Genomic DNA, 13,377 nt, shown 5'->3' on the forward strand with positions numbered 1-13,377 from the left:
ACATTCTGGTGATTTATCTACCTCATGCACTGCATGGACTCCCTATTCATATCTGTTTTACTGAAGTGCAGTTCTCTAACAGTCTGTTCTCCCAGTAGGCTATGAGGTTTTTCAGGGCAGGAAGTGTCTCAACTTCATCCTTTTAACCCATGCCATTATGTACAACACGTGATATACTCTAAAAAGATTAATAAATACCTATGGAGCAGATTATTGAACCACATTTGAGCTTGGAGGATTCTCACCCATATCCACAGCTCTTAAACAGGAATTGGATGAAAGCATCGGATAACACAGGCCATGCCTTTCTGTAGCATGCATTTTTACTCAATTTTTCAGAAAGGAAACATTTAAGTAATTCAAATCACACATGTGCCTGTGTGTGTGAGTGTATAGTGAGTCAAATTCAAAATATACATCCAATTTTAAGTAAGATAGAAAGTTTGACAAAGTAAATTTACCTTAGGGCTTCTTGTTCACCCTGTCTAGGAGCATGTATTTCCTCTTCTGTGCTGTATTTGGGTAGTTTACCACCAACGTGATTAAAAATAAAGTAATGACAATGACAAAACCAGGATTAAAGCTGTTTTCAGATATATAATGTTCTTTTCACTCTACTTTCCCAGTAAATTGCCTCATCACATTTACAGCATGGTCAAATTTATTCTAATGCACTCTCAATAAATATTCTCATAAACAGATTCAGTAGAGCTGAAGGGGAGGGCACAGGAAGCCATAGCCTGAAGATATCTGAATAACAGGTATATGGACATGTTAATAGACATAGTATCTGAGTTACATTTCAGGCTTCTGTAGCATATGTGCTCTTATTCCGTGATGGTGGTTCATTCAAATCTTGCTCTGCCCCTATAACGCTTCTCTCAGTGTGAACACTATTTTTAGAGGACCCTGTTTAAAAAAGTTGGAAGAATATAGCCTGGGCCTCCTGCTGACAATTCAAGCACTAAAGACTAACAATACCCACAGTACCCTCCTGCTGCACCAAAAACAACTAGCATTTCTCTCGAGATTTACATTTTAAACAATGCTTTGACATACATGATCTTACTCCCCACCACAACCCTAAACTTAAACTAGTTCAAAAATCAGAAAATAGCGCTCAAATTGTTAGGTCTCTATAGGTGCTTTGGTTAAAAAGCCTTATTCCTCACCCCCCCACACACCTCCAAGATTAATTAAGTAGTGGATACCTGCTGCTTCTACTACCTAGCAGCATGGGAATAAAGGAACGACTGTATTTCTTTGGTTGCAAAGCAATCATGGCAACACAAAGCACCCGCTCTTTCCACTTTGACCCCTACAGTCTGTCTGGGCAATTAATCAGCACTCCGGTTGGTGGTTTTCCTATAGGATGCCAGCTGTCTTGTCAATCCACCCCTCCCACAGAGCTTAGCAGGACCACACCCTGGCAAGGTCTCTGTTGGAAAGGTGCACTGGCACACATACACCAGTGGAAGCTGACACTCAGGTAGACCTGCCAGTGAAACTCATACTTGAATCCTTCCAAACCTCACTTTCCCCATCTCTAAAATAGGCTATACCGCCTTTGTCTTGACTAGTTCCCTCTCTTTTCACGCTAGGCCCTGAGGGAGTGAAATCAGTGCTTAACCTCAGGTTAAAGTCCTCTCTTTTCCTCTGGCTCCCATCACTGCGCTGGGCATGCTCAGTAGCTGGGCCCGCTTTGCACTGGGAGTAGGAAGCAGCTTTCCGCGCCGGGGCGGCAGACTGCAGGCACTTTGATGAATCACATGCTTTGAGGCCCTCTTAAAGAGATAGGCACCTACTTTCCCTCCACCCTAAACACCGCCCTGAGGGCGGTGACTCCAGCGACCGTGGTAATTGCAGCTGCTCAGGGGTAGAGCTTGCCCCAGCGCCAAATAGTGGCAAAGGCGCCTTGCGTCGGGGGTGCCTGGGAGCCGGGATCCTGAAATCGGCAGCTCCCCAGGCATACACACTCTCAGACAGGAAGCGGTGATACCTAATAAGCCAGGGCAGCGGGACAAACCCGAGGGGCTTCCCCGAGTTGAGGAGAGGTGGGGTTAGAGGGCACAGGTAATAGGGCAGGAAAAAGATGGAGCAGTCCGGGACGGCGGCGTCGGGAGCGGGAGGCGGCAATGAGGAAGGCGGCGGGGGCCGGAGCAACAAGCGGAGCACGGGAAACCGAGCCGCCAACGAAGAGGAAACGAAAAACAAACCCAAATTGGTGAGTGCTCCCGCAGTCCCCGCCAGCCCTGGGGACAGTGAGAGCCCCGGGATCTTCTGGCTGTTGCGCACGGGGGGACCCGGGGCCCCCTCCCAAGGCTAACCGCGACCTCGCCATGCTACTCAGGGAGCCACTAAAGGAGCGGCCACGCCAAGGCGCGGCGACGGCGTGGGGGCGGAAGAGCACCCCCTTTTCTATTTAACCCATTTTTTACTCTTCTCATTCCGGGAGGCAGTGCCGGAAGGAGAAAGGCCCCACCCCAACTTGGGGAGACTCCCGAATACTGGGTAGGGTCTGTTGTTTGTCTAACTTGTGGGCGCGAATCTTTGTGGGATTCAGTTCCTTCTCACTTCTGTCAGTCGCTGGAGTTTGACTCTAAACGCTTAGCGTCCGGGCAGGTGAACCTCTCTTCTTTCCCGTCCAAATACTTGGGAGCCCACCCTAAAGAAAAACACACAACGCAGGTTCCTAGTCTTTTTACTATACCAGGAATCTAAGGAAGAGTCGCCTACGTGCTCTTTTCCCTATTGCTTCTTCCATGTGCTCTCCCAAGAAACATTTTTTAAGGGGGGGGGGAGGGAGCGTGGGAGTTCCAGGCTGGGTAAGGTTCCACCAACTGTTGTGCATATAATAAGCAGAGTCATTACAGTACTTCCACCTAGCTGATTAAGAATGCCCCAAAGCAGTAAGCCGATGGCGGCACAAGTTTCATCGTCCTGAAAGTGTGTGAACCAGTGGTAGCAGTCCATTTCCTGCCACTGACTTAATATGCAGAGGAATGTAATCTTTGGGGGCCGATATTAGGTTGGGAAATACTGGAGTTTCCTCAACTAAAAGGGTTAAAAGGGTTCCTCTTTTTTTTAAGTTTATATGAAAGAGGTTTAATAGGGAAACTTAAAAACTGGTAACATTAATAAAATATATTGGCTAAAGCCATTTTTCCCAACCGTGGCAAATATTATGCAGACATTTATCAAATAAACTTTCTAATTTGGGTGGCATGAGTGGAAACGGGTTTCCTGTACAACTTCAGCAAATACTCCTTTTGTTTGAATATTCTTAGTACAACTTTGAAGTACAAGCACATGTTGCACATCTAGTTTTCAGTTTTCAGTTGTTTATAATAGGAGAGGAGACAGTGACATTACTAAACCCTTTTCTTATGGCATCAGATCATTTGGTATGTACCTATTGCACTTCTCTCTAGCTTCCTATTTGCCCCTCAATTCTGTACTGTCCATGTTGGAAAACAAAGATCAAAGTGTTATTTCTGGAAATATGCAGCTTTCCATTGAATGGAAGGGACCCAGTTGGGTAGAATAAAAGTTTAAAGTTTCATCACTTACACCCTAATGAGGCAAATTGAGAACTTGCTTACTTGATATGTCCTGTTAACCCAGTATTTACAAATGAAGAAAGTGCCCTTTGTGAATTGTCTATGCTGGGCTGAAGGTTAATGGGTTTAATGGATCCCCCCCATCATAAAACTTAGAAAAATTTTTTGAGTGTATCACCAGAGTTTAATACACTTAAAAATTCTGATATGATTCTGAAATTTATCAGTTTGTGGTAAGAGTGATCATGTTTCCAGCCCCCCCCCCCAGTACAAAATTGTGATTTAAACAGTGATTAAAAGTTTAGGCAAAAAAAAAAAAAATGGGGCACCTGGGTGGCTCAGTCGGTTAAGCGTCCGACTTCAGCTCAGGTTATGAACTCAGGGTTATTGGATTCAAGCCCCGTGTCCAGCTCTATGCTGACAGCTAGCTCAGAGCCTGAAGCCTGTCTCCAGATTCTGCGTCTCCCCTCTCTCTGACTCTCCCCTGCTCATGCTGTCTCTGTCTCTCTGTCTCTCTCTCTCAAAAATAAATAATAAAAAAATTAAAAAAGTTTAAGCAAAAATAAAAGGAACTCAGTGTCCACGAGTAGTTTGGTACATCCAGCAAGAACTTTCTACTTTTAGAAATATTCTTTCAAGAAAGCACTTATCTCTGTCAGTAATAACACTGTGATTATATTCTTCCCTTCCCTTTGGTCATTTGTCCTGTTTCATCTTTTATGTTTTACTTAACTTTGACAAGGTAACTAGATCTTTATGAGATGGTATCACTTTCAGTTCCTAACTAATACTGTTCAGTGTTGAACATAGCTTGACATAGTAGAACAAGTATTTGAATCCAAGATTTGTTAGTATCAAACAGAACTTGCTCTTTTGCTCAAACTTAACTTTTGAGCCTTATATGATTTTACAAGCAGATTTGTCAGAGTTAATAAAAACAAATTTAGGAAGACATTTTAAGCACATTTTAAGGCAAGCAAGTTGACCAAACAAGACTTAGTTGTCTTAAAAAAAATAAATGCCTTACTCCTTATTTTGAGCGATCTTATTGAAGTGCTCAAAACGTTCTTCTAAGGCCTTTTAGGATGGAGTTCATCTGGGCTTAAAATATTGCCAGTAAGCTAAAAGCTTTACCTAGACTAAATTTTACTATTTTGAGTATTATGTTATTAATCACTATAGTAGTTCTTAATTGAATGTGGGTAAAGGAATTGTGGTGTGATATTATAAAAAAGAGTTATATGTAATAGAAATTATTTGTGTCGGTGATTGTGGGGGATAGGAGTTCTTAAACTCCTGAAATTGTATGAAAAATTTTGAGTATTTGTAGGTACATTCATTTTTTTGGGCCTCATAGTTTTCATCAGTTTCTCAAAGGTACCTGTCCCCTGTAGAAGAGTAAGAACTATTGGGTTGCCAAAGAGAAAGGGTAAAGGAAATTCAGTTGATTTGAAATTTGAATCTAAGTTACTAGGGAGAGGAGGAGGTCAGTGATGCTGGGAGAAAGGGAATAGTACTGATCACACAAATGATTGCTATTGAAGGTAATTCATCTGGGAGTAAAAGGAAGTTAATAACATATCTGTGTAGTATTAGCGAAGATGAAAGTCTTCATTATATAGAAAAAGTAACGACAGTTATAGTATACTGGATTCATTGAAGTATAAGGCTTGTGATTCACTTGTTTTCATTTAGTTCCTTATTGTTCTGGAAAACGGGAGAAGGAGGTATGATTTCTATAGAGAAGAAGTACTTTAATTTATGTCTCAGCCTTTTGATGGGTATTAGAAATTTTTTCAAAGTGACATTTCAGGACTTTAATGACCATTGTTTAAGATTAAATAAAAATGTGGGGTGCCTGGGTGGCTTCCTCAGTTGGTTATCCGACATCAGCTCATGTCATGATCTCACAGTTCATGAGTTCAAGTTCCGCGTTGGGCTCTGTGCTGACAGCTCAGAGCGTGGAGCCTGCTTTGGATTCTGTGTCTCCCTTTCTCTCTCTGACCTTCCCCTGCTCACTCTCTGTCTCTCTCTCAAACTTGAATAAACAAAAAAAACACATTTTTTAAAAAAGATTAACAAAAATGTAACGGAACTTTAGCTTTCGTTATCAGTGAATCCTCACAGTGACCCTTTTATTTTTATTCTTTTTACTGGAGGCAAACTTCTCTTGAATTTCTCACATTTTGAATAATGCATTAGTACTAGAGCTTTATATTTTATGTAATTATTTGGGGAGGCCCGGATTATAGCATGTCATCAAGCAGCATGAATCTTTTTTAAAAATATTTTTTATTTAAATAGTTTATTACCAAGTTTGTTTTCATATAACAACCAGTGCTCTTAATTGCAAGTGCCCCCCTCCACGACAATCACCCCCTTTCCCTTTACCCCTCCCTTCTCAGCCCTCAGTTTGTTCACAGCATTCAAAAGTCTCTCATGATTTGTCTACCTCCTCTCCCCAACCCTTTTCACCCCCTTTCCCCTTCCCATGGTCTCCTATTAGGTTTCTCCTGCTAGACCTATGAGTGAAAACATATGATATCTTTCCTTCTCATCCATATTTTGCTTAGCGTTATTCCCTCCAGGACCATCCATTTTAAGACAAACGGCCATATTTCATTCTTTCTCATTGCCATGTAGTATTCCATTGTGTGTGTGTACACACACACACAACACATCTTCTTGATCCATTCATCAGCTAATGGACAGTTAGGCTCTTTCCATGATCTGGCTATTGTTGAAAGTGCTGCTATGAACATTGGGGTACATGGACCCCTATGCATGAGCACTTCTGTAGCCCTTGGGTAGATCCCTAGCAGTGCTATTGCTGGGTCATAGGGGAGTTTACATTCCCACCAAAAGTGTAGGAGAGTACCTATTTTTCCACATCCTCACCAGCATCTATAGTCTTTTTATTTGTTCATTTTAGCCACTCTGACTGGCATGAGGTGGCATCTTAGTGTGGTTTCATTTGTATTTCCCTGATGATGAGTGATGCTGAGCATCATTTCATGTGCCTGTAGGCCATCTGGATGTCCTCTTTGGAGAAGTGTCTGTTCAGGTATTCTGCCCTTTTCTTCACTGGATTATTCCTTTTTCGGGTATGAAGTTTAGTCAGTTCCTTGTAGATTTTGGATACTAGCCCTTTGTCTGATATGCCATTTGCCACTATCTTTTCCCATTCTGTTGGTTGCCTGTTAGTTTTTTTTATTGTTTCCTTTGCATTTCATTAGCTTTTTATCTTGATGAGGTCCCAGTAGTTTATTTTTGTTCTTGATTCCCTTGCCTCTGGGGATGTGTCTAGGAGGAAATTGCTGAGGTTGAGGTCAAGGAGGCTATTTCCTGCTTTCTCCTCTAGGGTTTTGATGATTTCCTGTCTCACATTCAGATCCTTCATCCATTTTGAGTTTATTTTTGTGATTAGTGTAAGAAAGTGGTCTAGTTTCATTCTTCTACATGTTGCTGTCCAGCTCTCCCAACACCACATGTTGAAGAGGCTTTCTTTTTTTTAAAACATTGCCTACTCTTTCCTGTTTTGTCAAAGATTAATTGGCAATACACTTGTGGGCTCAGTTCTGGGTTCTCTACTCTATTCCATTGGTCTACACGTCTGTTTTTGTGCCAATACCATACTGTCTTGATGATGACGGCTTTGTAGTAGAAGCTAAAGTCTGGGATTGTGATGCCTCCCATTTTGTTTTTCTTCTTCAATATTACTTTGGCTATTCAGTGTTTTTTGTGGTTCCATACGAATTTTAAGATAGTTTGTTCTAGTTTTGAGAAGAATGCTGGTGCAATAAAGATTGGGATTGCATTGAATGTGTAAATTGCTTTGGGTAATAATGACATTTTAATAGTGTTTATTCTTCCAAACCATGAGCACGGAATGTTTTTCCATTTCTTTGTGTCTTCTTCAATTTCCTTCATAAATCTTCTATAGTTTTTAGCATACAGGTCTTTTATATCTTGGGTTGGGTTTATTCCTAGGGATTTTATGATTTTTCATGCAATTGTGAATAGGATCCATTTCTTGATTTCTCTTTCTTCATTTTTGGTGTATAGGAATGCAACTGATTTCTGTACATTGATTTTGTATCCTGCAACATTACTGAATTCACTGATCAGTTCTAGAAGGCTTCTGGTGGAGTCAATTGTGTTTTCCATGTAGAGTATCATGTCACCTGCAAAAAGTAAAAGTTTGACTTCTTCTTTGCTGATTCTGATGCCTTTTATTTTATTTTTTTGTTGTTGTTGTCTGATTGCTGATGCTAGGACTTCCAGCATTATGTTACACAACAGTGGTGAGAATGGACATCCCTGTCATGTCCCTGTTTTCAGGGGGAAAGCTCTCATTTTTCCCCAATTGAGGATAACGTTAGCTGTGGGCTTTTCATAAATGGCTTCTATAATGTTTATGTAAGTTCCTTCTATCACGACTTTCTCGAGGGTTTTTATTAAGAAGGATATTGTATTTTGTCAAATGATTTTTCTGCATCTATCGACACTATCATATGGTTCTTATCTTTTCTTATGTTAATATGATGTATCGCATTGATGGATTTGAGAATATTGAACCAGCCCTGTAACCGAGGAATGAATCCCATTTGATCATAATGGGTAATTCTTTTTATATGCTGTTGAATTCGATTTGCTAGTATCTAGTTGAGTATTTTTGCATCTGTATTCATTAAGGATATTGGCCTGTAGTTCTCTTTTTTTGTTGGGTCTCTATCTGGCTTAGGAATCAAAGTGATATGTGCTTCGTATAATGAGTCTAGAAGTCTTCCTTCCATTTCTATTTTTTGGAATAACTTGAGAAGGATCGATGTTAACTCTGCTTTAAATGTGTGGTAGAATTTCTCTGGAAAGTCATCCGGCCCTGGGCTTTTATTCATTGGAAGATTTTTGATAACGGATTCGATTTCTTCACAGGTTATGGGTCTGTTCGGATGTTCAATCTCTTCCCGTTTGAATTTTAGTAGTGCATGTGTGTTTAGGAATTTGTCCATTTCTTCTAGATTGTCCAGTTTGTTGGCATATAATTTTTCATAGTAATCTCTGATGATTGCTTGTATTTCTAAGGGAACTTTTATAATAGATCCATTTTCCTTTATGATTTTGTCTATTTGGGTGTTCTCTCTTTTATTTCTTGATGGGCCTAGCTAGAGCCTAAATCAATTTTGTTTATTTTTTTCAGAAAACCAACTCTTGGTTTCTTTGATCTGTTCAGTTGTTTTTGCAGATTCTACGTTGTTTATTTCTCCCCTGATCTTTATTATTTCTCTTCTTTTGCTGGGTTTGGGTTGGACTTGCTTTGCCCTTTCTAGTTTCCTTACGTGCTCTTTTAGATTTTGAGTTTGAGCTTTTTCTAGTTTGTTGAAATAGGCTTGGATTGCAATAAACTTTCCTCGTAGGACTGCCTTTGCTGCATCCCAGAGGCTTTGGATTGTTGTATTTTTGTTTTTATTTGGTTCCGCATATTTTTAAGTTTCCTCTGTGATTGCCTGATTTGCCCTATCATTCTTATGTAGAGTAGTTTCTGACCTCCACATTTTTGGAGGTTTTCCAGACTTTTTCCTGTGGTTGAATTCCAGTTTAATCAGTGATCTGAAAGTGTGCATGGTATTATCTCAATTCTTTTGTATTTCTGGAGGGCTATTTTATGACCCAGTATGTGATCAATCGTTGAGAATGTGCCATGTGCACTTGAGAAGAAAGTGAATTCCCTAGCTTCAGGATGCAGAATTCTGAATATATCTATTAATTCCATCTGTTCCAGTGTGCCATTCAGGCCCATTGTTTCTTTAGTGATATTTTGTACGGTTGACCTATCCATTTTTGTAAGTGGAGTATTAAAGTCCCCTGCAATTAGCACATTCTTATCAATAAGATTGCTTCTGTTTGTGATTAGTTGTTTTATGTATTGGGGGGCTTCCAAATTTGGTGCATAGATGTTTATAATTGTTAGCTCTTCCTGATGTAAGGGACCCTGTAATTATTATATAATGTCCTTCTTTATCTTTTGTCACTGCTTTTACTTTAAATTGCAGTTTGTCCGATATAAGTATGGCACTCCAGCTTTCTTTTGGCGTCAAGTCACATGGTAGTATTTTTCTATCCCCTTACTTTCGATCTGAAGGTGTCTTCAGGTCTAAGGTGAGTATCTTCTAGACAGAAAACAGAAGGATTTTGTGTTTTGATCCATTCTGCTACCCTGTGTCGTTTGACTGGAGCATTCCATCCACTTACATTCAGTGTTATTATTGAAAAATGTGGGTTTAGATTCATTGTGTTCTTTGTAGGGTTCATGTTTGTATTGATGTCTCTGGTGTCTTATATTCCTTGCTACCTTTCTCTCATAGAGTCTCTCTTAGGATTTCTTGTAGGGCTTGTTTGGTGGTGATGAATTCTCTCAACTTTTGTTTATTTGGGAAAACCTGTATGTCTCCTATTTTGAATGACAAGCTCGCTGGATAAAGAATTCTTGGCTGCATGTTTTTTCTGTTTATCACATTGAGGATTTCTTGCCATTCCTTTCTGGCCTGCCATGTTTCAGTAGATAGGTCTGTAACCACTCTGATCGGTTTCCCTTTGTGTGTTAGGGCCCTTTTATCCCTAGCTGCTTTCAGAATTTTCTCTTTATCTTTGTATTTTGCTAGTTGCACTATGATATGTCATGCTGAAGGTTGGTTCAAGTTAAGTCTTAGGGGAGTTCAGTATGCCTCTTGAATTTCAATGTCTTTCTCTTTCCCCAGATTGGGGAAGTTTTCATGTATAATTTGGTCCAGCACCCCTTCAGGACCCTTTTCTCTTTCTTCCCCTTCAGCACCTCCTATGATATGGACATTGTTCAGTTTGATTGTATCACTCAGGTCTCGAATTCACCTTTTGTGCTCGCCTATCAATTTCTGTCTCATTTTCTTGGCTTCCTCTTTTGCCATAACTGAGTCTTCTAATTCACTTATTCTCCTCTCTTCTTCTTCAATCTGTGCAGTGGCAGCCTCCATTTTTTTATTCATCTAATTTATAGCCTTTTTAAACTCGTCACAGCTATTTTGAAAGTTCCTAGTCTTGGTATCAATATCTTCTCTGATGGCTTCTATGCTTTTTTCAAGCACAGTGATTAATTTTATGACACTCGTTCTAAATTCTTGTTCAGTTATGTTGCTTGTGTCTGTTTTGAGCAGTTCTGTAGCTGTGATTTCTTCCTGGAGTTTCTTTGGAGGAGAGTTCTTTCGTTTCATCATTTTGGCTAGCTCTCTGTCTCTTGTCAGTTTTAAAAGCTCATTCTGCTCTGTGCACCTGTTAATACGGCTCTATTCAAGGAGTCTCTTTGACTGTCTGGGGTCTGTCATTTCAGATGATGTTCTTTTAATGGTGTCTCTCGGTTTCTTTTGTTACGCCTCTGATTAATTTATTTCCCTACTCAGCGATGTTTGGGACTTAACGCTGAGTGTGCTTTGGCTTGTTTCTTGAGGATCCCTGAAGAAGAAAACAGACAGACAAACACACAGGGAACACAAGCACGCAAATTCAGGACAGAACAAGTAAACAAGCAAACCAAAAGGGGAAAGAAAAAAGGAACATGAAAGAAAATAGAGGACTTGAAAGGGAGATAAAGCGGGGGAGAGTGGGGGGTTTGGATTGCAAAAGCCAGAGATAATGGACAGTCTAAGAGTATAACACCTGTAATGGGGGAGAAATGGATGAGATAATGAAAAAACTATCTGGGTGATAAAGTTGATCTAAGCACAACAGTGCCTAAATGTTGGTCTTTCCCTGACTCCAGCGCGAAAGGGAGAAAAGAAGGAGATAGGAAAATAGAAAAGAGAAAAGAAGGGAAAATTTAAAAAAAAATATTAAGAAAAGAAGGAGAAAACAATTAAAAATAATAAGCAAAAACACAGGAGCTCTCCAGTGCAGATGGGCATGGCTTGGTGGAGGTAGTTCAGGTCTCAGGGGCTGCTCTCTGAGGCCCAGCCTTAACGGATGTGGGGAGAAGAATGGCGGTGCCCCAAGCCCTCCTCAGACCATGCATTGCCAGCCACTCTTTTGAGTCCAACTTCTTTGTGCCACGGGCGGATCTAATTGTTTCTGTTTTCTAAGTTCCACCAGGTTTCTAAGTCCTTGCCCACGCACCTTGATGTTGCCACCACAGTTAAAATCTCAGGCAGGTGTGCGGCTTTCTGGCCGGGATTGAGTAGGAGGATTGCAGAGCCAGTTTTTCCCCTGGCTATGCCTGATGTTGGCAAGCTGCCGGGCCCATGGAAGAACAAGTCCCCTGTAGGGGACCGATTTCTCTCTCAGTGTCTAGTGGCTCTCAGTCCTGGGCAAGGTCTACCCTTTCCAGAGATTATGCTATGAGTAATTTCAGTCTCTACTTCTCCTCCCCTGGTTTCTCCGCTGCTCTGCACTGTGGTTCCGTGCATGGCTTTCTGCAAATCTGTGTGCCTGTGGACACAAAGCTCTCTGTGGCCCCAGTGCTAAGCCTCTGGGTGTTTTGTCTCCCAGCTCCGCTTTGGGCTGGTGCTCCCTCCCCCAAAGTCTGTAGTCCCAGTTTACACTCACTCAGGCATCAACGAAGCTGTTGTCAATAAAGGGTCTGTGTGCGCACCTCTGTTCTTGGAGGTCAGAAAGGTGTGGCTTTTAATTCTTCTCAGTTTGATCATTGCAGGGGGGCAGAAGTAATGGGGCTCCTTACTTCTTCACCATCTTGCCCCTCTCTATTAAATCATTTTTAATGTTATTATTTATTATTAAGAGGCAGAGAGAGTCAGAGCATGAGCATGGGTGGGGCAGACAGAGGGGGAGACACAGAATCTGAAAGAGGCTCCAGGCTCTGAGCTGTCAGCATATAGCCTGATGCAGGGCTTGAACCCACAAACCATGAGATCACAACTTGAGCTGAAGTCAGACACTTAACTGACTGAGCCACCCAGGTGCCCCCCAAACAGCATGAATCTTAGAGTAATTAGTAATTTGGTGTCAGTCATGAAATGTATTTTGTCAAATATAGTAGAGCTCTATAAGTTTTATGAAACTCAAAAATAAATACACATTAAGAAACAAATTTTCAAAGAAACTTAATATAGTGGAGAATTTCTTAGAGAGGGGTGCTAGAATGGAGCCTAGAAGACCAGTTTGGAGGACTCAATGGCACAAAAGATTTTGATGTTTAGAGACCTGGATTCGAGTTGCAACTCATTTATTCATCCATTTACTAGTTCATCTGTTTACTAGGTATATTTCTCTTTATCTCAGTTTCCTCCTGCCACTCCATTGCCTCACTTTCTTGCCACCCACCTTGAACATCTTCACCAAGTTAGGAATATCCACCTTGATTCTCCTTTATAAATCTCACCTGCTTGTTACAGCCCAGCTTGTGTCTCAAAATTACATCATTCTTTCATTAAAACTTCACTGATTACTTCAGCTTATCAAAGGTTCTTCCTTATTCTCATAAATATTGTGAGTCTGAATGTTCCATGCTGATCTTGTATCTTCAGAGATTTTAAAGTTCTTCTGGGCAATGGTTCCACTCTATTTTATTATTGAAAACCTTGTAAGCCAGTGCTTGGTTGCAAAACTCCTCAGTAAATAATTATTATCTGGGAATTCTTTCCCTATAGGACAGACACTTTGAAAATGTAAAATTGCTGAAAAAAGGTTCATTTGATGGAGTATTTTTTAAAAGCCTATCTGTACATTTCTCTGTGTCCTTTGTTTTGAAATTCAAGAAACTTCTTGTCTGGGAGAACTCCTCCATGCCCTTGTTTGCTTGGATTCTTGTGATGACCCAGCCTGAACTTCTATG

At 40.7% G+C, this 13,377-nt stretch overlaps 1 protein-coding gene across 1 annotated transcript in view; it reads left to right on the top strand.

Annotated features, from left to right (window-relative positions):
* The first annotated feature begins 1,764 nt into the window (after positions 1 to 1,764).
* DIAPH2 (diaphanous related formin 2) overlaps positions 1,765 to 13,377 on the top strand; it is a 295,986-nt gene continuing 284,373 nt past the window's right edge. Inside the window, exon 1 of the mRNA XM_029930066.1 lies at positions 1,765 to 2,224. Coding sequence (XP_029785926.1) covers positions 2,093 to 2,224 — 132 coding nt within the window. The 5' untranslated portion in view covers positions 1,765 to 2,092. The remainder of the gene's footprint in view (positions 2,225 to 13,377) is intronic.

The sequence above is a fragment of the Suricata suricatta genome, chromosome X (assembly GCF_006229205.1).
Source record: "Suricata suricatta isolate VVHF042 chromosome X, meerkat_22Aug2017_6uvM2_HiC, whole genome shotgun sequence".
NCBI lineage: Eukaryota > Metazoa > Chordata > Mammalia > Carnivora > Herpestidae > Suricata > Suricata suricatta.